General features: G+C 38.1%; 2 protein-coding genes across 2 annotated transcripts in view; one reads left to right on the top strand and one right to left on the bottom strand.

Moving 5' to 3' along the window:
- The window catches only part of LOC140166361 (venom phosphodiesterase 2-like), a 35,491-nt gene extending 31,873 nt beyond the window's left edge, over nucleotides 1-3,618 (top strand). The window contains exons 22-24 of the mRNA XM_072189807.1: nucleotides 387-519; nucleotides 1,524-1,686; nucleotides 3,073-3,618. Coding sequence (XP_072045908.1) covers nucleotides 387-519; nucleotides 1,524-1,686; nucleotides 3,073-3,258 — 482 coding nt within the window. The 3' untranslated portion in view covers nucleotides 3,259-3,618. The remainder of the gene's footprint in view (nucleotides 1-386; nucleotides 520-1,523; nucleotides 1,687-3,072) is intronic.
- A 7,442-nt stretch (nucleotides 3,619-11,060) lies between these two features.
- Nucleotides 11,061-16,111, bottom strand: LOC140165408 (uncharacterized). Its single transcript, XM_072188716.1, has 3 exons — nucleotides 15,909-16,111; nucleotides 14,997-15,428; nucleotides 11,061-12,573 (listed from the first exon to the last, which is right to left on the bottom strand). Exons 1-3 carry the CDS (start codon nucleotides 16,107-16,109, stop codon nucleotides 11,641-11,643), a joined length of 1,566 nt encoding a protein of 521 aa, XP_072044817.1. The 5' UTR covers nucleotides 16,110-16,111; the 3' UTR covers nucleotides 11,061-11,640.
- Nucleotides 16,112-25,405: the final 9,294 nt, after the last annotated feature.

The following is a 25,405-nucleotide window of genomic DNA, read 5'->3' on the forward strand; positions in this document are numbered from 1 at the left end:
ATGCTGGACGATTTCTATCTTCAGTAGATAGCAGTTTGCATATATGCTGAAATATAGCTGTACATGTATATCGCTGTTTGTATTATGCAAAAATGTTGCTATCTTCAGTAGATAACAGTTTGCATATATGCACAAAATGAGAAAGAGGGTGTGTGAAAGAGCAGAAAGAGAAAGTGAGAAGAAGTGAGAAGACAAAGATTCCAATAAAAGGTGTTGCAAGAACGAGGGAAGACTATACCTTATGTAAAGCTTACTTCTTTTCAACATATAGGGGTGGGGGTGGGTGGACGGGTGTGAACAGAATATTCATTACAAAGAAATCCGAAATCCAACAATCAAAAGTGATTTTCATATAATTTATTATATTTTGTTTTTATCATGGACAGAAATTTGGTCTAGAATATATGGCGAATTCTGGAATTGGATTGAATCTTCAGAGCAAGTTAACATTGTTGTAGGACCTGCTTATGATATGAACAGTGATTCAATGAAGGATAGCTACTATGAACAGGCTGAAAGGTGAGAGACAGTGGCTCGGTACAGGAGGGGGATAGCCCCAATAATTTGGTGGCTATGGAAAAGTACCATTGGGTCCCCAATAACTTGGGCCTGTCACCATTGCCCCCCCCCCCCATATTAAAAATCTTTTGGAGCCTATTTGGAATCTTTTCATGTTTTTCATAATTTGAGGTCACAGTGGATCTAATAGTTTCTTCTATTTAGTCTATACAATAAATGGGGCAGATACAAAAAAGCCACGCATTAACAGCAAATTGAATTCTCAGTGTAGCGAGGTGGTTTAGCGAGGTGGCAAGGGGGAGCGTGTGCTCTGGGTGCCGCCAAGGGGGGAGGGTGCCAAATTGACCAATTCAGCATTGATTCTGTACCTTCTGGGAGTGTGGATTCCCAAATGGGGTTACCTGAATGGGCGATTCCATTTGAAAGTCAAAATTTTCACACACTTCACATGCATTTCAGCACAAATAGTCAGTTGAAAGATCAATTTAAAACCAAAATTCAACTCCATTATAACCAAAATTAATTAGTGGTATTTGTGTAATTTCCAGAGCTCATGGAATTGCTTCAAGAATTAAGAGAGGGCACCATTATGTATTCTTGGGCCCGGGTGCCACAATACTAGCTATGCCACTGTAAATACAACCTTTACATGATTATGTGTAGATGAAGTTTAAACTAAATATTTGCTACAGTATCTCAAAAGTGTTTCATGTTTTGGTTACTCGTATTTTAAAATTACAATTTCTTTCATTATTTTAAAATCATTGAATTCACAACTTTATATTTTTCCTGTGATTTTCAGTTGAATGTTTTGTTTCTTACAAATCCATATTTTTTTAAACCTTCTTTTAATGATTTCCCCCAAATTTGTGTTATTTAAACTTATTTCCAAATGTACGAAAACTATAATCTTAAAGAAAGTATCATAATTGTATTAAAAATTGTATTTTTTGAGATACTTTAAAAAAAATTATTAGTTTAATGTTACATTTTCCATTTTTCAGTCTGATATGGGTGGGTGATAGTCCGCTTCCAACCCATTATTATGTAGTAGCCACAAGATGTCATATCAATGGGTCCATTGCTACAAAAATACATGGGTGTAAACCAGAAGATATACAATATATTGCATGGATCTTCCCGCATGTTGATATACCGTCATGCTTCGTAAGTATATTCATGACTCTTATTACAAATGCTGATACTTTCAGTCGTTTAAGCTAAAAAATGTTGATTTTGAGTTTCCCCATCATACATTTTCAGGAAAAAAATGTGGTAACTTTTTCTTTAGTCATAAGTTCCATTTTCAGGCAAAATATAAAATATAACAGAGTCTTCAAGCACATAACAAGCATACATATTGATGAATTGCAGCAGGTGTAGTATGTGAAGCGAAAAAAGGTGCAATCCTGGGTTTTTTAACCACAAAACTTCATTTTAAATTCAAGTATGAAGTCGTACAAGAAGTCATATGTGAACCAGTGGACCATTAACATTTTACAATTTGTGTGAGGGCCATGGAAGATATCAAACTCATAGGCAAATATGGCCCTAAAAGATTTAGACTTATTTTGAGCACTGGGCCAATTACACGACAAGATTCATATTGGGGCTGCCTGCACAGATATGCCGTCACCATGGTACCTGGCTGGTACTGTGCAGTACTGTGCAGTACCAGGGCAGTAGCAGTGCAGTACCACTGCTGATGCGCCCTGTAAAATAGCAGCATTGGTACTGATTAGGTACTTTGTGTGCATACAGTCGGGTTTGGCGATAGTGTGCCTGTGCAGGTGGTCACAATAAGAATCTCGTTCTTGTAATACACTTTCATAATTAAAAGGACAACAGTTGCAGTTAAAAAGTGATTTATTTTTTGTTAACAAATTACCAGCTAACTATAAGATGACAATGATCATGTGAAATTATAAAAACATCCCATGGCAACAAACTACATCATGAAAATATTTTTATCTTATACACAGGGTTTGGTGCATGAAAGCCCCATCAGCAATAGCTGCCAGGCGTCATGTGCACAATATAGAGTGCAGAAATGGTCAAGTCTACAGGGCAGCTATTGATAAAGGCTTCTTGCACTAATACCTCAACATCAAAGAAGATTATCACCACAATACACCATGCTTTTGCAAAACACCTTACTGGTTCTCGATGCATGCAAGTTCCCACTGAACATGTACTCGAAGGAGGGCGCTCAATATCACAGGGACTCTTAGGTTTTGGATGGTATTTATGGGTAACTGAGGGTTTCATATATATATACCCATTGCACGTGATCAAAAATTAAGAGCTCCTTAAAGTAAGACAAAATAGGTCATGAATTTGAAATGAAAATGGGAACCAGTCATTTATTGATGCATGTATAAAAGATGACATGGTTTGGTCTGGCTGAAAAAAGGTCAAATTTCCCATGAGTGGAATGTATAACGCATGGTGTATTCATCAGGGATGGTAACTGTGAAAATCTTCTTTGTCTCAACATAGTTTTATTTTTAAACAAGATTTTGAAATTATTTCCTTTCATTACTTAATTTACAGAATTTCTTTGACTATTTGAGAAACAATCTGGCAACACTGCGAGATGTGGAGAAGCTTACAGGTCAGGTATTCTACCCAGATTTAAGTATGGGTAATGATGAAACTACACGACTCAAGATGATCAAACTTAAAACCTTGTATCCACATGATGCATCTTGGACTGGACTATCATCATCATCATCATAAATCATTTGGGGCAATTTGTGGATATGTAGAATGGCAAAAAAACATTTCTCCCCTATATCACCATTATCACCATGAAGACTTTCACCTGAACTCAAATGACAATTTTTGCACCAGCATCGTAATAAGTTGCCACAGAATCAGATTTATATCAGTGGTGATGTCATAAAGGTACAAATCAGTTTGGCTGTTTTATGAAAAGCCTGTTTCTACCAACACTTGATCTTATAATGTGTAGCTTTATGATTCTTTATAACATTAACCCTAACAGGACGGTATACTACAAAATACTACTTGATATATGCGCTGTTCGTGCATGCATCCCACGTGGTGTGATGACGCAATCGCCCTAAGTGATATATAGGCACGCAGTTTCGCTGGCCAGCTAAACCCAAGACCCGGGCAAAGTGTCGCCGACCCAGTGCCTGGCATGCGAGGGGTCTCGGGTTCGAATCCCACCCAGAGCAAACAACTTCTTTCCTTCTTTTCTCTCTTTATTCCTTCCTTCTTTCCCTTCCCGTCGCCAAAAAGCCCTTAGGCGGTTAGGGTTAAGCTACAAAATCTTCTAATGTGGCAGTCTACAGCAAGCTATTATAGCCATTGTGCATTGCGGCAGCATTTTGCCTTCCAAAGCAACACATTGTGAATACAACCATTAATTAATATTTTGGCAACATACTGTTTTCAATAGACAACAATTGTTTTTAACGACCTAAGGGAGCGATCGTTATTTATGGCAGGGGGGGGAATGGGTAAATTTAGGGGGGAACACGAAATTTTTTTTGTGGTCTTGAGGGGGGAACCTGAAATTCTTAGTTGAACCAGGAGGGGGGGATTGTTAAATTTTAAATGGAGAAAAATTGGGAAAACAAGGGGGAACACGAAAATTTTGAGCGGACGCGAGGGGGGAACGCGAAATTGTTTGTCAATATTTTTGCCAAAACACCCATTCCCCCCCTGCCGTAAATAACGATCGGTCCCTAAGTACATGTACTGCTTTTAATAGCTACATTTCTATCAATAAACCGACACTACCAAAACCTCTATCCTATTGGTTGTCTTCATGTTCGGTTGACCCATTGCATGGTCATCTCAAAACGATGTTCTACCCGCAAAGTGCGTGATGTGTAAGCGTTATACGTTTCGCAAAGCGCATGCTTTAGTTAACATGTACGCTTTGCAAAATCCTTCTGGCATACTAGAAAAGCATGAGAAACAAAATTTCACTTTTTGTGCATGCATTTGCAAGGAGGACCTTGTTTTGGTAGCAAGATGACGTATCCGTGCAACAAGCGAATTGGTTGGATTCATAACATGTTCCATAATAAAAGCAACACATTGTTACATTGCATATAACCCCTATGGTTTTCCATAGGAGTATTTTCCATTACACCTGTATACTGTGATGGCTACACATCTTGTTTAAATATAGTCTGTACAGTGTGATCTATTTGATAATCAGACCCACAGCAGTAGTTAGGCCTAAAACAATTGTTTGATTGGCGTAACATAAAAAAAAATTGGGGTAGGTCAGTTGGCAATTTTTTTATGAATTTTTTTTACACATTTTAAGCTGTAAATTGCGTATGATAAAGGCTTTGTAACCTTTTTGTCTGTTTTATTGTAATTTTTCTTTTCTTTTTTTTTACAATTTTTTTGCAAAAAAAAAATCTAGGGTCAGGCCTATTTTTAGGGTCGGTCGGGTTACGCCAATCAAACAATTTTTTTAGGCCTTATCTGCTGGTATTGCAAATGAGTACTCTAAGCCTTGGCATGCCTGGCATGTAAACTAGATTTGTTATGTATATTTTGTTCTCAGTTTTACTAAAGCTTCATATGTATATTCATGTTATGCTTGCTGCAATTTGTTTGCACAACTTTATATTCAAAATCATTCTAAGCATGTTGAAAAAAGATGTTCCATAAAATAATCAACAGAGTGATCGATCAAATCAACTCTGAACATAATGACTCTCAAGGTCGGAACTTGAGCCCTATGGAGGAGATCTGATCGCGAGACATTTTTAATAATGTCATTAGCTTGTTTAATGTTAGCTTCCTTATCTAAATAGTGGCACCGTCAGGAGGGAACAGAGCAGAGGGACTGCGATTTCCCGATGCTAGCTTACCTGCTCCAAGCATGACTTTACTGGGACATTGGGGTATTCCATGAAATCCGGGTTACCTGAATGAGCGACTTAATATACAGATTAAGGTTATGCCTTCCATAAGGGGGTGTTTATCAAATGGAATAGCCCAATGTTACATTATTTTAGCCTATATTCTAGTTTAATGTTGGTGTAAAATAGGCCAAAAAGAAGATGCGCACTGCCAAATTTGTCTAATTTCATTTACCACTGCTAGTGAGCGGGACAGGGACGTATACCGGTATTTAAACAACATGTAATTGATTACACCAATTTGTGAAGAAAGCAAAAGTTAGTGGACTGATATAAAGTCAGCTTATGAAGTTAATTTTGTTGCACTGTAAATTGCAATTATTTCTTCTTTTTTTCTTTTTTTGGTCATAAAGAGTAGTGTTTAAAATGTTTGTACTGGAAATTGTTTACCAGTATGTTTACTTTATTTTATTTATTTAGTTATCTAAAACATATACTTTCTTCCATCAATTGTTTATTTGTTTTTCTACATGTGGGCCATGTCAACAAAACATGACTGCCCCAATTTGTAAATATTTGTAGATACCTTTGTAATGTATGACAGTATGTTATTATGAACTTTTATATTGTTGAAAATAAATAACCAAAATAAACAATAGCATCATTTGTATCCTTATCTACATATAGATTTAAGCAACAACTTAATTTTGCAACATCTCACTAAATACTGATTAGATTTTATGTCCAAACGAAACATCTATCTACATATTCTAGAACCACGAATTACACAACATTACATGTACTGTATTTGTTCCATTAAGGGGGTACTACACCCCTGGCCAATTTTGTGCCTATTTTTGCATTTTTCTCAAAAATTATAGCACATAGGTGACAAGTAAGATATATGTATATTATAGGGGCAAGGACTACAACTACTGCACTGAAAATTCAGCAACTCAAGGCAAGTAGTTATTAATTTTATATTGATCAAATATTGGTTTTCCCTCATTTTTGACTAATTCCACAACTGTTGTCTGTGCTGAAATAAAATTTCCAGTGCAGTAGTTGTAGTCCTTGCCCCAAAAATATACATATCTTACTTGTCACCAATACGCTATAATTTTTGAGAAAAGTGCAAAAATAGGCACAAAATTGGGCAGACTCCCGTTGGAAGCAGTGATAGCACCATCAGTCGCAGCATTCCAGGCAGCAGCCCTTCCATCGGTGAGAGCAATGCAGCCAACCACCACCCATCATCAGCTTTAAAGATGAGGATGTTTTTTACTTGCACTTCTAGTCTTCTTTTCTTCGCACCCGCACATCTGCACAGCACGATTACATCCGTCTCCTTGGACAAGTGGAAACTTTCTAGGAGTTAAGACATCAAGCATCAAGCACCCCCTTAACCACCCATGCCCTATAACTTAGCGTCCATCCTGCTGTGATATTAGTTTGTTAACTGTCCATGCATATATCTGAATCATGGTCTGACACACTGATGATGATGGATGAATATTTTGGGCTTTTTTTACGTATTGTTGGCCTAAACAATGGAAAAAATAAGCGTACACCCATCACCAATGACTTTGTTAAGCACCCTGGGCGAGTAATGGAATGAATACGGTATATAGGCCTAAACTTGGACAGTGTTAGTGATAATTGTCCTCACACCAAAAGCCCGTAGCAACCTTAAAGTGTCCTTTTTGTGAGCATGTTAAAATGTGCCCAAAAATGTCCTAATTTGGAATAAAATTCACATAGTGTCCCATTTTATTGAATGAAAATGTTCAAAACATAAGGTCCACTAAGTAAGTCCACATGTTAGACTCAAGCAGATTTTGCCACCAAAAGTCTACATTATGAAGTCCCACCCCAACATATCTTGACTACGGGCCTGTGTAAATTTTGGTGTATTACTATAGTATTACAAATGCAAATTAGGTTATACATAAACATTGTTTATTCTTAAATACCATTCCAATGTGACATGTAGCAACAGAATTACACTACATCACCATGTAAAATAGTGGATAACTAGAATATTGGAACCATTATGCAAATTATCTTGACTATTATATTCAAAAAATGCAAACATTGATACAAACAGTACCAAAACTTGATACACCTAATCATATTCTTCAAAGCTTTAAAGTGGTATGGACCTTTAGTATGGATTCCTACATGCCTATACCCAGTGCATAATCGAATGATCACATCGTCCCCTCGCAATTCAAATAATTCACACTAAACAGTCAACATTAATGGGTATATTTTCACGGGAAAATTTTCTGGACATGTGACCAATGCGTATCAATGTGAGTGTAACCTCGAGCCTGATCTCTGACCCCCGGCGGTGACCTCGCTATTGAAGTCTTAGTAATTTTGAATTGGAATAGTATTTTTGGCCGCAATTTTGATAGAAATTTGTGCATTGGAAATTTATTGAATATCATGCAATCTTAATTTCTTCACAATTTCATCAAAACGTAATTTCAAAAATATATACCTACGGAAACTCTTACCATAATATTATTAACTTGCAACAAGTTACTTATTTTGCATCAAAGGAGGAATTCTTCGGGGTCACGTGTCCAGAAAATTTTCCCGTGAAAATTTACCTATTACTTTTGACTGCTAAATAAAACAATATCGTACTTACTGTCATGAGAAGCTAACCTAAACTAATGTAACAAAATAATAATATATATTATAATATATTAGCACAATGTATTATGCTGAACATAGCAATAATTTTGATTTGCACCCAGTTCACTGCCAAAATCATTATTCTTTATTGCAATAACAGGGAAAAGCATTGATTTACATTCTTCTCTTTGATTATAACAAAATAAAGTACCAAGTACTGAAGCTTACTGAGTTAATATTGTTATCTTCAGTAATTAGCAGCTTGCATACAATGTATGTGCATATATGCTGATATCTTCAGTAGATACAGTTCACATAAATTATGCTGAAATGTTGCTATCTTTGGTACAGCGTTTTGCATATGCACGCAGAAATGTTGCAATCTTTAGTAGGCAGCAGTTTTAATATGCTGAAATATTGCTATCTTCAGTAGATAGCAGTCTGCAAATGCTGAAATATTGCTATCTTCAGTATATAACAGTTTGTATACATGCAGAAATGGATTAATAGTCTGTTCCTACATGCCCACCAAGTGAAGTGAGTGCTCACAACAGCATGATCACATAGTTTCCTATTCCCCTTGCAACCCAAATAATTCACACTAAATTAAAATAATGCTTTAATGTCAATATGAGACACGAATCTAAACTAATGTAACAAAAGGTAAACAAAACAAATTAGAATACAATTTCAATTACTCAATATTATTAGCACAATGTAAATGATACTGAACATCGTAATAATTTTGATTTGCACCTGGTTACAAATGTTCACTGCCAATATCATTATTCTTTGTTCCAATCAGTAGAATAACAGGGAAAGCATTGATTTACTTTCTTTTCTTTGATCATAACAAAATAAAAGTAACAAATGCTGAAATGTTGCTATCTTCAGTAGATAGCAGTTTGTATAATGCAGAGATTTTGTTATCTTCAGTAGTTAGCAGATATGCAAAGTTATTTTCAGTAGTTAGCAGTTTGCATATATGCAGACATGTTGTTATCTTCAGTAGTTCGCAGTTCACATGCAGAAATGTTGCTATCTTCAGTAGATAGCAGTATGCAGAAATGTTATGTTCAGTAGTTAGCAGTTCACATAATGCAGAAATGTTGCCATCTTCAGTAGATAGCAGTTTGCATATGCAGAAATGTTGTTATCTTCAGTAGATATCAGTTAGCATAATGCACAAATGTTGCTCCCTGCAGTAGATAGCAGGTTGCATATATAAGTAGGAATATTGCTACCTTCAGTAGATATCAGTTAGCATAATGCACAAATGTTGCTCCTTTTTATAGCAGGTTGCATATATACGTGGAATATTGCTACCTTCAGAGTTATCAGTTTGCATATGCATAGAAATATTGCTATCTTAAGTAGATAACAGTTGGTATATGCAGAAATGTTGCTATTTCTAGTAGATGCAGTTTGCATAAACACAGAATTTGACAGAAATATTGCTATCGTCAGCAGAGAGCAATTTGCATTATGCATAAATGTTGATATCTCCAGTAGATGCAGTTTGCATAATAATGCAGAAATATCGCGATCATATATGCCAAAATGTTGCTATCTGCAGCAGACAGTGCAGAAATGTTATTATCGTTAGTAGATAGCAGTTTGTATTTGCAGAAAATGCACTATTGCAGTTTGCACATATAATATACAGAAATATTGCTATCTTCAGAAGATAGTAATTTGAAAAAGCTGATAGTTACAACAGACTAGCGCTCCCATTTGGGAAATGTCGTGTCATGACCTTCAATTAAATTGTGCTAGTCTGTTTGTAACATATTTGCCTAAAAAAATTGTGATCAGCAGTAGATAGCAGGTTCCATGTATAATAGGCAGAAATTCAATAGATAGCACTTCACATAAATTATGCAGAATGGTTGCTATCTTCAGTAGGTAGCAGTTTACATTATGCACAAAAGTTGCTCATGAACAACTCTACAAGATACACTTTACCTTTAGACATCACCTTGCAACATTATGAAGTACTTGTCAAAATGGACACTATGCAAAACAATATTGGGCTATTCCAGAAAATAAACGATCACCCCAGACTTTTCTGCAGCTTATTTTGTCTGGAATTTCATACTTTTTTTGCTCATGGTATATGAAAATTATAATAAAAAACATAGCAGAAACCACTGGAATTCCAGACTAATTTTGACAATGTGCTCTGGAATTCCAGGTTTTTCTTTCTAAACACAGATTTGCCTTCTGGGGTTGTCGTTTATTTTCTGGAATAGCCCATTGTTGCAAATCACTGTAAAAATTGGTAAAGCATTATGTTTTTATGTCACAGCCATTGTCAAGATGGTTGGTTGTGATATACATGAAATGAGCTTGCAAGCTACATTACTTCATAACTTAAAGGAGGATTTCGTGATCCTAGCATCCTCTTTTTATGACATCAGGTATCCACGAAAAAAGCTTATTCCCAAAATTTCAGTTGATTCCGATTTTGCGTTTGGGAGTTATGCATGATTATGTGTATTACACTGCTCCATAGGCCACTGATGTAATTTCATTCTGGTATACCAGAACAAAATTCAAATTTGGCGATACTTTTGCTAAACGAATTAATCTGCAAGAAATATTTGGTACATAACATTATGTAGCCAGAGGTACCCAGTGGTATAAAAATCTCAACTTTTTTTGAGAAAAGTGGGGGGATGAGGCTGTGGATCACAAAATGCTCTTTTAATTCTTGAGCTTTGCATTGGTGGTATAATTATACAATAAAAATGAAATATCTGTACTACTTAATGTAACCAGAGCCCAAAAGGCAAGTACTAATAAGTATATGCAAAGAAAAGTGTAACTATTAAATACACACATAGATTCAATATCATCAACTTTTCAACCTTGATTTACTTTTAAACTACTTGTAAAGACACCACTTAGTTTTATTTTAAACAATTTTTCTCTTATATAACTAATCTGAGCCAAAAGAAATGCTTTTAAATCTTAACAAAAATATAAGACGCCTGCTCATGTGCTTAAAAACACAGATTTTCCGCAATATTCAAAATTTGTGTGGTAATTTACCACCTTGTTCAAAATTTGTGTGGTAATTTACCACCTTGTTCAAAATTTGTGTGGTAATTTTCCACCTTGTCTAAAATTTGTGTGGTAATTCTCCACCTTGTTCAAAATGTGTGCGGTAATTTTCCATCTTGTCTAAAATTTGTGTGGTAATTTTCCACTTTGTTCAAAACTTGGGTGGCTGGTGATACCATACATAATCTATGATTCACCTTTCTGTTTAATCACTGGCAACCACCCACTCAAAGAAACGTTTAAGTCTGGATGGGATACCCCCTCTATACATACCACTGTTATTCACGAATGGGACCAATCGATTCCGCTCCTTCCGGACATCACGCATGCGGAAATCTCCGCACCTCATCACCGCTTTTGAAGATGGAATGGACTTGTCTTCTGCACTGTGAAACTCGTATTTGTATCGTGCCTTCAGTTCACGCACATACCATTCTGCATCATAACCGTAGTCATGGTAACATGATATGTCAAAGGGTTCTAAAGGAGCATTGATATCAATCCAATAAATGCCATCAGTGCGACACATGTCCTTCGACGTGAGATCTCCGCTTCAGTATTCATCTTCATCAACGCACCCATCTGGATCAGACACCATTTCCATATTCACATCTTCCATAACTATCGCTGAATACTTGTTGTCTCGGTTCAGCAACGGTCCAAAGAATGTAACAAGATGGTGGATCTCGTGGAAAGATGTCAAACTGGAAAGGAATATGCGGTCAAACTTGCTTGGGTCTTCTTTCAGATCATGGAACTCTACTGTGGTCATCTTAATGGTCACAGACATCTTCTGAAGAAAGCAGATGGCTCTTCTGACAATAGCGCTGATATAATTGTGATACTGAACACTAATAGAGGTGGTACATTCAATCCGCTCAGTCCGGACATAATTCCAAACGTTGAAAGGTGTAGCTGCAGCAGTGATGCAGTAAACGAATTCATACTCATTGGGGTCCTTTCTGACAGCCAGCTTCTCAGGGTTCTGATAAACAACCTCACCATCATCTTCATCATCAGATGAGGTGGTACGATCCATACCTGGTCTTCCCATGAAGAGAGGATTGTAGAATGGGAGCTCACTGCTGTATGTTTCTGTTTCTGTGAAGATGCCATCACCCCAATACTTGTAGTAGGAATCTTGTATCATTTTCCTAACCATACTATATCTAGGCTTATCCAGGAAGGGGTTATATGGTTCATAACCTAGCACTTTGCGCCTCTTCTCAAAGAGCATTATTGACCTTCGGTTCTTCACTTCACATTCCATACCATGCCATCTCTTCCACACTTGTCTAAGTATTTCTACTTCTTCACTTGGCACATGGAGGAGTCCTTTTGTAAGCTGATGTAGAGACTCTCCTGGAGTTTCACACAGTGTTTCTAGAGCTTTGTCAAGAAGGGAGTAATCGTGTTGAGAGAGCTGCATTGAGTACCAGATGGTGGTGAAGGACTTATCAAAGTTAGGCTCATCTGCATATCTTACCTAGGTAAGAAGAGAAGGAAAACAAAATATTGAAATGGTCCACAATGATGAAATTGTCCGTTATTAAACTTCAGGTGAGCAGTCTGCTACAGAAGGCTCAAGACCATGCATCAGTTTTCATTTCCTAGTACATGTACATACATACAGTTGTTATTTTTGCGTTGCCAGTTGCATTTTTTGATCAAACTTTTAAATGTTAAATGTTTCTTCACTTTCATATATATACTGGCAGGGGCATAACAAGAACATCAGGGGCCCATGGACAAGGAGCAGTACAGGCCCTTTTAACCAGGGCAGGATTTACCTTATGGGGGCCCTGAGCCAGGCCAAAATTTGGAGGCCCTGAACTCATGTGCCGAGGAAGGTATGTGCACCCAAGTCAGTGGCCAACTATTTGGTCAGACTATTTTAGCCCCAGATCAACATGAATTTTGTTACTTTAATGCGCACAAATCGCGAAAAATGTTACATTAATTTTGCCCTATTTTGGCCAAAACAAATGCTGTTATTGGGGTCAAAAGAAAGATGCATAGGGCAATTTTGGGGCCCCGGGCCCATCTGGCCCAATGGCAAATCCGGCCCTGCTTTCCATTATCAGCCCTTATTCAATTGTCGCTTTTGTGCTCGGGGACCCTGAACCCCCGGGCCCATGGACTTCGTCCACCCTGAACCCCCGCTTGCTACGCCCCTGAATACTGGTATTAACCAGATAGTCTTAACTTAATGATCATCGAGAACTTGATTGTCACATTGGGTTATTCCAGTTGAAATCCATACACCACTTATGGAAGACATGGCCTTAATCTACCACACAGGGAGTGTGAATTTCAAATGGGTTCAAGTCTACACCCCAGTGTGGAAGATTATCAAGGTCATGTTTTCCATAGGGGTGTATGCATTTCAACTGGGATAGCCCCCCGGGGGGGCCACTATAGTGTCAAGAGGGGGTATCAGGCGCGTCCGAGGACTCTCAAAAAGCACCCTAAACAAGAATTTCCGAGACTGAAATTTTCCCCCCTAAACAAGTATAAGTTGCCCGATTTGCTACCCTAAACAAGTAGTTGTCTTTTCCCCAACCCTAAACAAGTAATTGATGCAATTATTACCGCTAAACAAGTAAACACACAGAACCCAGGCGGCGAGTGGCATGATAGGGCTAGCAATTTGTGGCAAGCCGTCTGAATTTTGAGCCATACAAGTTACGTGGTGCTAAAGCTTACCTCAAAGTTCATGCAGTATGTCCAATATTTTCAATATTTTTGGGCCAATAATTTCCTCATTTTGGATCACAGGTCTAACCCTTTTATTGAAATATTGTAGAATTTATTCTTTGGGATTGGGATGTACCGGTACCCATTTCAAGAGAATTTTGAACTGCAAGTCCAACACAAATTACGACCATGGCGATTGCAAACCACACATTGAAGTTGCAAGAAGACGGCAAACACGGCCAGTTTAGCTTGGTTTATTTCCTAATTTCGTCTCGATTTAAAACATCCTAGAGCATTAATTATCATACTGGATTTAGTGGTAAACCCAACTAAAATCCTGAAACTCATTGATTTATATTTTAAGAAAGCCAAAATAGTTCCAAATTCTTCAATCGTTGTGTTTGTAAATACCCCGGTAAAATTTCACACATGTCAAAAATTCATTGACACAGCTTGTTTACAAACCTAGAAGTTCGTGGTTGCTTTGTTGCTCCTTTAGACCATGTTCCGATCAACCAAATTTTCTTGGCTGGAAGCCACCAAGACTATGAATATTAATGAGTCTGATATTTTCGGCCAATCGGAAACCCTCTTATATTTTTCCTCATAATTTATTGACTCCACAGTTAAGAAAAAGCATGCTGATTGGTTGTATATTCTGAACAAGTTGTGACCTCGTCCGGGGACCTCGTGTTTAGTATGCTAGCTGGGCCAGTATAGGGATCTGTCATCTCTGACGGGTCAGTGACAGCTAAAAGATGGCTTTTAACTGTTTTTGGGGTGTAGGAAGAAGACACTTTCCTTTCACTTTTCATGAATGAAGGAGAACGCACAAAATCTCAAAACTTGTTAAAAATAACCTAAGTACGTAAGAGCTCCAAAAACATACCCGTTTACACCAATTTTACATGAATTTGATACCCTATTCACGTTACGCACGTAACGCACCTAGTCTGAAAAAATACCCTTTTTACGTGAATTTACGGACGCGCCTGATACCCCCCTTCACCATTACAGTGCCCCCGGATAGCCCATGGTCTCCAAAACAGAGGTGCCAAGTGTCAATAATATTTGGTTGAGTTCACATGAGATAGAGTTCATATACTTATGCGCGCAGGTTTGAGAGACAAAGCTTCTATTTTAAGGCCTTGATATGGTACGGCACTGAATTTTCAGTGCTGTATTCTAGCTCACTGCTATCCTTACTCTTACCATCATGTACACAAGTAGAATATTCCTAGCCATCACAAACGGGTCAAAGTCACACATTGTCACATGCACTTTACCAACGAATGTCTCAGGGAGAGATCCAATAGTATTCACAAGACTCCGGATATCCCCACATCCAACAGACAACACAAAGAACTCCTTCTTCAAACAAGGATCATCTTCCAGGTACGGCTGCTCCCATTCGTTTTCTTTGAGATTCAGAAAGTCAATGGCATTAGAGTTGCCAAAATAAAAAGGTAGATCATATTGGCATTGCATGCGAACATTTCCAAGGTATCTTGTTTGATGGTATCGCCAGATTGCAGTCTTCCACAGGATCCTACGTTTGACTTTGTTGCATTGTTCTTTGTGAGATTTCCAGGCTTTCTTTTGGCAGGTCTTATCGCAGTAGAAGGCTTCACCACAGCAGGCACACTACATATTAAAATGAAAATTCCAATGATTACTTTTTTATTGGGGGGTGGGGGGGGGGGGTGACATTCAAGGTTGCACCAATGTTTTGAAGTTTTGGTAACTTTTAGATTTGGGCAACATTGATTTTTTTTTGTGAAAAATAACAGAACCAATTGATTATTTGAAATTGGCGATTTTATGGCAAATTATTAGAAATTGATAGTTTTTTTATTTTTCATATTTAACAGTCCTTGAAGTAAAATTTATAAATCTAAATTCTAATGATTATACTGGGAGGAAAAGCAGATGATCATTTGAAACTTTTGGCCTTGCGTATTGAAGATACACATTTTTTTCTTAAAGGACCTAAATTGTTTTGGTGTTTTTGCTCAGAAAATTATATTTTGCACAAAATGAGGGAGTGCGAGTGCCCATTAAAATTTTGAATATCTGTATTTCTTGGAAATACATGTATAACTCACATATCCAGATGATACCTACTTCTTTCAACTGATCCGAGACTTTTCCGCAGCCACCACATTTCTTTGGTCCAAATGTTTTGCACTCTGCTATGTGTCTTCTGCTGTCAAAGTCACGGCATGAACTACTGCAGTACTCCCCTATGTGACACTGATGACAGGGTACAATGGTTGCAGCAGGTTTCTTGCACACCCAGCAGTGTCCACGTGCTGTATCTACCATGATGGACTAAGATATTGAATTGAAGAACAAATGTGTAAATGGTTAATAGCTGCAGTTAATCATAGGCTTTGGAAAACAATGCAAAATTTCTGAAATTCCAGTATTCTGAAAACTGCACCCCAATGTTATACCAAAAAGTCTGAAAATTAACCAAAAATCTGCCCCACATGCACATACCCACTATTCCAAGAACCACTTTTTGAAAAAGTCAATTTACTGATGATTTTTTATTGATATGGAGCTGTCAAAATCTGAGACATTTACTCCTGGTTATGTTAATAAGCGTGGGGGAAAACATTCCCTCATTCTGGTTGAAAATTGCCTGAAAAAAAACAGAGTGAGTAAAGTTCATGGTTCTTTTAGAGCTGAAATTATCAAAATCAAGGCCACTTCAGAGCTCTATTTTGGTCAAATTTAGGGGATCTTTTGGAGCTGCAAAATCCAAAAAGGGGGGGTCTTTGCAGGGGGAACATAGTACCCTGAGTGATAGTTGTGTAAGTTCCCCCCAAGAATCATTGAATGTGTATCAAAAATTTCAGTTTGGCTTGCCAAAATTCAGCCCCTGACCTGCAAAAAACTTCATGCTTCAGTTTTGCCTACTGCCAAAAGGAATTCAGAAACATTAAAGTTTGCACTATCTACAATGTATAGTTATCAAGATAGACGATAACAAAGGTCAAACACATATAGGTTGCTATTTGTGATGCAATCTGGTCCATGGGGGCCGGCGGCAAGTTTAAAATTGAAATAAAGGCAAAAATATGGAGTAAAAAAACAATAGAATACATTAGAAAATAGATATCACAAAACTTCATAAACTTTAGAACCAAGTACAAAAAGACCTTTGCTGTGTTCAGTATTTGATAGCCTAATATTTGTACCTCAACAAAAATGCCTCCTTTGGTCCTCATATCCCTAACAGGACGGTATACTACAAAATACTTCTTGATATATGCGCTGTTCGTGCATGCATCCCACGTGGTGTGATGACGCAATCGCCCTAAGTGATATATATAGCACGGTTTCGCTGGCCAGCGAAGCCCAAGACCTGTGGCAAAGTGTCGCCGACCCAGTGCCTGGCATGCGAGGGGTCTCGGGTTCGAATCCCACCCAGAGCAAACAACTTCATTCCTTCTTTTCTCTCTTTATTCCTTCCTTCTTTCCCTTCCCGTCGCCAAAAAGCCCTTAGGCGGTTAGGGTTAGGTTACCACTATCGAAACTCAATATAGGCTTCCTTAACCCTAACAGGACGGTATACTACAAAATACTACTTGATATATGCGCTGTTAGGTGCATGCATCCCACGTGGTGTGATGACGCAATCGCCCTAAGTGATATATAGGCACGGTTTCGATGGCCAGCGAAGCCCAAGACCCGTGGCAAAGTGTTGCCGACCCAGCGCCTGGCATGCGAGGGGTCTCGGGTTTGAATCCCACCCAGAGCAAACAACTTCTTTCCTTCTTTTCTCTCTTTATTCCTTCCTTCTTTCCCTTTCCGTCGCCAAAAAGCCCTTAGGCGGTTAGGGATATGGAGCAGATCATGTCATATTTGTGATCCTATTGACATTTTGATCTCCATAACTTATCAACTAGACATCGGAGCTAATGTAAACTATTATGTTTCTGAATTCCTTTTGGTAGACAAACAATTCGCAACAACTTTCATGAAAATCGGAGCAACTTCATTTTTGACCCTTATGCAAACTAGAAATGACCCTTGACCAAGGGTGAAAATAAGAGAGCTTGAACCAGGGGCCACTTTGGCAAAAAAGTGGCCCCTGGTTCACCAAGATTTGGAAGAACCAGCCAGGGGCCAATAAAAATAAAGATGTGCTGGATGAGTAAAATAAGCACTATATTTGCTTGTAATTTGATATTTTTGGTTCACTATCCAGGAGGCCAGTTTTGTGAGAAAAGTGTCCCCTGGTCAACTAAAATTGAGATGGAACCAGGGGCCATTTCTGGAGTTTCTGGGGGCCAAACGGCTCCCGTCTCCCATTTAATTTCACCCCTAGTGCCCTTGACCTGTTGCGGCACATAACTTCCGAACCAAAGGTCTTATTGAGAAAAAAATTATATATTTGCAATCCTTGGGCCTAGACGAATAATTTGATACTTTGAAATAATATTTGAGCACCTTCAATTTTTGACCCCTGTATCTACACCCTTTGGGGTCATTTATTTCAAAATGCTCATGGGTACCAGGGTGGCACCCAGTCAGATTCTGAATTGATACCTCAGAGATATAGAAGACACAATAAAACATTGTGCAGACACTACAAGTAGGGATGACCAATGAACCATCAACTTGATTAGAACACTCCCATAGACATGCAGGGAGCTTAACTGTGCACTGCTTGCGCAGACATTTATAAATTGAGCTCATTCTTTTATTTTTCATAATTTTTCTGTAAAAAGTGGAGATGTTAATGCCAATTATGTTTTGTAACTATCCTGCAAATTACAGCAACATAACTTATTTGGTTTTTCTGTAAGTGTGAGTCAAAATTGGTCCATCGCCACAGTGCGCTTCATTGCCAGTGGCCAAATGCAGCACTGCTCAGAATGGCACAGAATATTCAGATGAATAAGATCAGGTGAACACCTTGACCTACTGAGCTGTAATTTGGCAGAGTTATTGTTATTACCTCTATCATACCCTCTGTAAAAAGGTTAAAAAAATGGACATGTAGATCTCGAGTTAAAAATTAAATCACCAGCTTCCCTTTGGAATTTCCATATACCTTTCGAATCGTGTTAAATAGACACCTTTCTGAACATAAATGTGAAGTTTCGTGCTCATTTGATGTATTGTTCACCTGATCTCAACCCTAAACAATTTCTTATATTTACACCATCTGCACTGACGTGTACATGCATATTTTCTCACATTAATGTAGTGTGCACGTTAAAGAACGTCACAGGCTATTCGAAAAGAGCAGGGGATCATCCCAGTCATGTTGACTGTACTTCAAAATACACTCATCTACTCTAGGTTCCAGAGTAAAAAATAAGTACAGCTTGTCTGTACGCAGTGCGACAATACTCATACATATGAGGGAGGCACTTATAAGGAAGAAGAATACTTGCTGCTATACACGCACAGGAGCTGTACTTTTAAAATACGCGCCTAATCAATAATGAGTCTTTCACTCCATTGTTAAAGCACTGTGCTCCCTGTAGCATATGGAGTGACCAGGTCCTAGAGTGTCATGGTTTTGTAGCAGATGACAGTATTCATTCAAGCCTATCAAAATCAGTTATTAGCCACTTGCTGAATGGCTGGGCATTATCAGCTATCAAAGAGATACCTTATGCTGCTGCCAATCACAATAGAGGTTAAACATTTTGTTAAAACCCCAGAAGTGATATCAGGACAAAGCTGTGCATGTTAGTACTTGATTGTTTGGATTCCTATGTTGAAAATCCCTTGTAGTACATTAGTATTTTTCTTATGTGTAGTGTATATTGTTGTGGAAAAAGTTCACCTGGACTTTTGATTTTGTGCCACTTCGCCATTATGGATGATTTTGAGCAAATGTTTTCTAAAAGTATGATTTCAGTGCCTCGGTTTGAAGAAATACTTAATGCTATTGACTAGTAAAGTGCCATTTCATAAGAAACCCTTTGATACTTTCACAATATGCTTGTTTCATGTTTGCATATATATTAAAATAAAGAAGTATAAAAAGGTAAATATATATGCTTATACCAATTTTGCTCACATTGCTATTTTTAGACTTTGTCAATTTATTTCGTTCCAATGACCGGTCAGAATGGGAAACTTTGAAAATTCATAATTCAAAAAGTTTTTGACCGATTTTGACAATTTAACCACCAAAATACTTCTGTTGATGAGTTCTTTCCAGAAAACAATCTTTTGTAGCAATAGGGGCAACATGAAATTATGATGGTCATCCCTACTACAAGGTTTTTGGCTATCTATCTATCTATACTAATAAAATAATAAGCGGTCTCTATCTGTCTATCTGTCTATCTGTGTATCTATCTATCTGTCTGTCTGTCCGGCTATGCGTTTCGCCGCACTTCAACGCATCGTGCTGAAATTTTGGATATAGATAGGTATTGGGAAAAGCATGTTGGCCATGTGGTTTTCAAGGTCATCGGAGGTCAAGGTCAAAGGTCAAAATTTCAAACTTTGTCCGATCGGGCCCAAACTTGGTGGGTGGGATCCTTGATACGAGGGGAATATAATGCGTGAAATAAAATCGAGGTCAACCGAGGTCAAAGGTCATTACGGAGGGGTCAACTTTTAAACTTTGCCCGATCGGGCTCAAACTTGGTGGGTCGAAACCTTCGTATGAGGGGAGCATGAAAAACATTATATGGAGGTCATCCGAGGTTAAAGGTCAAAGGTCATGGATTTCAAACTTTGTCCTATCGGGCTCAAACTTGGTGGGTGGAATCCTTGATACGAGGGGAATATATGTGCAAAACAAAATTGAGGTCAACCGAGGTCAAAGGTCATGTAGGGGCTAAATTTAAACTTTGCCCTATTGAGCTTAAACTTGATAGGTGGAATCCTTCGTATGAGGGGAGCATGAAAAAATTACACCAAGGTCATCTGGGGTCAAACAGTATGGCTATCATGCCAGTGCTCTCACAGCATCAGGGCTCTCACAGCTGCAGGTGCACTAGTACTAATAAAATAATAAGCGGTCTCTATCTGTCTGTGTATCTATCTATCTGTCTGTCCGGCTATATGCGTTTACGCCGCACTTGACGTCGTGCTGAAATTTTGGATATAGGTAGGTATTGGGAATAGCATGTTGGCCATGTGGTTTTGAGGGTCATCGGAGGTCAAGGTCAAAGGTCAAGATTTCAAACTTTGTCCAATCGGGCCCAAATTTGGTGGGTGGAATCCTTGATAGGAGGGGAATATAATGCAGCGAAATAAAATCAAGGTCAACCGAGGTCAAAGGTCATTACGGAGGGGTCAAATTTCAAACTTTGTCCAATCGGGCTCAAACTTGGTGGGTCGAAACCTTCGTACGAGGGGAGCATGAAAAACATTATATGGAGGTCATCCGAGGTCAAAGGTCAAAGGTCATGGATTTCAAACTTTGTCCTATCGGGCTCAAAATTGGTGGGTGGAATCCTTGATGCGAGGGGAATATATGCGCAAAATAAAATTGATGTCAACCAAGGTCAAAGGTCATATAGGGGCTAAATTTAAACTTTGCCCTATTGGGCTTAAACTTGATAGGTGGAATCCTTTGTATGAGGGGGGCATGAAAAAAATTACACCAAGGTCATCTGGGGTCAAACAGAAATGCTATCATGCCAGTGCTCTCACAGCATCAGGGCTCTCACAGCTGCAGGTGCACTAGTAGGCACAAATAATTATGTGTACGGTAGGGGCTGGTAACCCGGCTGGTAGGCCAAAGTGGTCTGCCAAACATTGCTTGCCCCCCCCCCCTCTCCTTTGGCTGTGCCAAAAATCTTTGCCCCCCTTTGATGTGCCAAAAATCTTTGGCCCCCTTACACACTAAGATCATTGGGAACCCGAATTTAAAACCTTTAATATGACACGATCTGGTCCATGGGGGCCAAAGGTGGCAAATTTGAAACTGAGATAAGGGTAACAATATGGAGTAAAAAAACAATAAAATACATAAGAAAATAGACATCAAAAAACTTCATATCTTTAGGACCAAGTATGCCAGGGGTGTGAGTGACCTGACAGATAAAAAATCTGAAAAAATCTGAAAAAGTCTGAAATTTGGAAAGCTCCTATACTTTTGTCAGTGCAGAAAAAGAGATAAAAATCAAGATCAAAAAATCTGAATTCAGATGATCTGAACTCTCACACCCCTGGTATGCTAGACCTTTGGTGTTCCTGCTCAATATGCTCACATTTATTGATAAGACAATTTGTGATACGATCTGGTCCATGGTCCAGAGGCGGGGGGACATGCCCAGGCGCCACCCTTAGGGGGGCGCCAAATTGACCAATTCAGCATCGATTCTCCAAGCGATGAAAGTCTAAATTTTCCCCCTAAGCGAGCGTGAGCAGGAATTTTTGCATATCGAACATTTTCCTACACCATTTTTGGGTGGCCTGTAGGCCCAATAATATAGGAACGGGGACCCCCCCCCCCAAAAAAAAAGCATTGCCAATACATAAGTTAGCATTTAAATATACAGGGTGATTGATAGGTAATATAGGGTGTAACAAAATAAATTCACACAAAAAGTTGAATGTTGAATTATGCCAGGAATTTTTGCATATCGAACGTTTTCCTACACCTTTTTTGGGTGGCCCATAGGCCCACAAATATATAGGAACGGTGCCCGAAAATAAATGTCTGTGCCAAAAATTGCTTCCCCCTTTCGACCTGCCAAAAAATGCTTGCCCCCCCTTTTGCCCTGCCAAAATCTTTTGCCTTCTTAAGTTCTACTTTTCATGTTTTGGCCTGCCAAAATCTTTGCCCCCGGCCGTACACTATTGCACTTTAACGCGGCTGTGTACTCTAGACATGGTTTCTTTCGCAAAATTGAGTTTTTTTGATAAGTTTGTACTTTGTTATGTTTTTTATAAATACAAGGAATGAAAATCCAGATTTGTAAACTCCAACTGCAATATTTTAAGGATTTTATTTCACTATTCCACTCGTATTTGAAATTGAAAAGGAAAGAAAATCTTTGTTGTACCAGCAGGGTACATTGCCACGCAAACACGCATCGCGCGTATGTCATCGCAATTTGTTAACGCACAAATACGCTTACGCATACATAGCAACGCGTATCTACATCTTGTGGCCGAATCTTATGGAAGCACCACGGAAGCACAAAGTCCTAGTGGTCAAATGGCTCCGTTTTAGCTGATAAAATGTGGGTTTTTTTTATTTCTTTCCCCCGATTTAAATATCAAGTTATGAATGGATTTCGCTCAAACTTCTCAAGGGGCTGTGGATTTACCCGATGTTTACGTTATATAAGGTAGAAAAACGAAAACTGCCGCATTCTCCCGTAAGATTCGATGAAAGTGCATAATGTGACCACTTTAAACTTCAACGGCCATTCTTTCAATGTTCATTTTCTCGGTAAAATGACGATTTAGGTACACGATAACTCAATAAATACAGCATCTATAGGTAAGCAAATATGATCATCGTAAAAAGCATGATCGACTCAAGAAACGGTTTTCTCATTTTTTTATATTTTGGTCTATTTATGATTTTAGGCATCATTTTGTGCAAATAGGCGTTTGTGAATTTTAAAAAGTTCAATTTGATGCCTTATATGGTCAATATCTCAAAAATAAGGCCAATATCAAAAAAGAAAAAACCGTTTTTGGAATGGAGCCTCAAGATTGAGCTAAAAACAAAATAAAATATTTTGGAAAGAGTGTTTTTTGTTATGATGTAGGGGAGATTGGGGTTAGTTGAAACATTTTTCACAAAATCGTCTTTTTAACGCAAACCGATTACATTCAAGAAACACTAACCATATCAGTATAAACATATACATACATGCTACAAATACAGCCTTAAATTTTATTGGACCTGCTTATGATTATTCATATAATCCAATTTGAAAATTTGAAAAAAAGTGTTTCAACTAACCCCACCCCTGGGGTAAGTTGAAACATATGGAGAGGTTAGAGGAAACATGGCTTGTAAAAATTTCAAAATAATTATTATTGTGTTGTTAGGGTTATACTTCCCTTGAAGGCACCCTTTAACATACAATCAGTGTGAAAAAATGAATAAATAAATATGTGGGAGCTGCTGGTCAATACTTTGGACACAAGGTGACGAGTGTCACCATGGACAAAAATATGAGAAGCCTAAAATATTATAAAATGTACTTTCTGTGTGCACTTTTTGCTTGTATTATTGCTTTTTAACCATATTAAAGCAATATTGAAGAAATGGTAAACATGTTACAAATTTGTAAAAAGTCAAATTTTTAACCATATTTTTCTATGCGATTTTCACGTTTCAACTAACCCCACCTCAAAAGTTTCAACTAACCCCGATGCCTATTTTTACATTTCAAAGTTCATTACACAAAATAAGAAATACAATAAAACTTTTATTTAACATTATTCTGGGACTTACTACTAGTGCTTATGATACTCAAAAAATAATCCCTGAATCTTCAAACAACATGGAGATAACGCATCTTTTCTGAGGGGTATAAAAATTAGTCAGCAAGTCAAAAACAGATATTCCTTTCCCAAGCCAACACTGGTGGGGCATCAGTGCTGTTGCTAATTTGGTGGATGACCCTTACTAATACCTATTACTAGGTGCCAGTATTTTACCAAATTATTTTTTTGTGTCAGAAAAAAATACAATGTTTCAACTTACCCAGTGTTCCAACTAACCCCAATCTCCCCTACCTAACAAATATTGCCAAAAACTCACTTTTTTGTGATTTTCTTCATAATTGTTGTTTTTACCCCAAATCTGTATTTATATTAAGATTTATTGATGTCTTGCCTTCATAAAAATGTATACTTTTATATATCTTGCGCGAATAATTACAAAGTTATTGCACTTTTACTACATGCATATCTGAGAGTACACAGCCACCTTAAGGGGGCTGGCATTTTCTTCGGAAGGGGAGGGTCCCAAAAATACAGGGGGAAGAGTCCTAGAATTTTCAGACCCAAAATAGGGGGGTTATAATTTTTTAACACCCAAAATAGGGGGGTTATAGAATTATTTTGAGAGCTGGTGACTTAAAATTTCCACGCGCATTCTTTAACTTCACATTCAAAATGTGCGTACAATCTATGCAAAATTTGTATGCGCTCCGCGCGCCTTCTTTACACTTTCGATAAAAATTTTAACGTGCTCCGCGCACTTTCTTCAGTCTGTGTAGGTGGAAGCCTGGGGGGGTCATAAAATTTTTCGACCCATGATAGGGGGGTCGTAAAAAGTTTGCCCGCGATGGGGGGGGTCATAAAAAATTTACTCCGGTCACGGACATATTTGGGACCCCCCTTCCGAAGAAAATGCCAGCCCCCTAATATCCCTAACTTTTTCGTTTCACTCCACCACGCACGTTTCGTCAAGGCACCGCGATGCCAGTTTCTAAGCTTTTCTAAATTCTAACCTTTTCTAAATTCTAACCTCTAGTCTTGCTCTTTTCCCGACTGCTCAATCTCAGAAGTGTACTACGATGAAGTAGCCTAACCCTCATCAGAGATTTGATATTCTACAACAAGCTACAACACTGCTGGGCTGATCAATCAATTGTAAAAGCTTATAATTTAAATACCTTTCTTGGTTCGTCCAGTGCCTGGATGAAAAGTGAAAATCA

Source organism: Amphiura filiformis, chromosome 12, assembly GCF_039555335.1.
Source record: "Amphiura filiformis chromosome 12, Afil_fr2py, whole genome shotgun sequence".
Classification (NCBI taxonomy): domain Eukaryota; kingdom Metazoa; phylum Echinodermata; class Ophiuroidea; order Amphilepidida; family Amphiuridae; genus Amphiura; species Amphiura filiformis.

Bases quoted from the DNA above. Each gene is read 5' to 3' on its own strand.
- LOC140165408 (XM_072188716.1), bottom strand. From the start codon at position 16,109: ATGGTAGATACAGCACGTGGACACTGCTGGGTGTGCAAGAAACCTGCT. The intron at 15,429-15,908 runs GTAGGTATCATC...TTTAATATGTAG, and splicing joins TCTCGGATCAGTTGAAAGAA to TGTGCCTGCTGTGGTGAAGC. The intron at 12,574-14,996 runs GTAAGAGTAAGG...CTTCTTACCTAG, and splicing joins TTCTACTTGTGTACATGATG to GTAAGATATGCAGATGAGCC.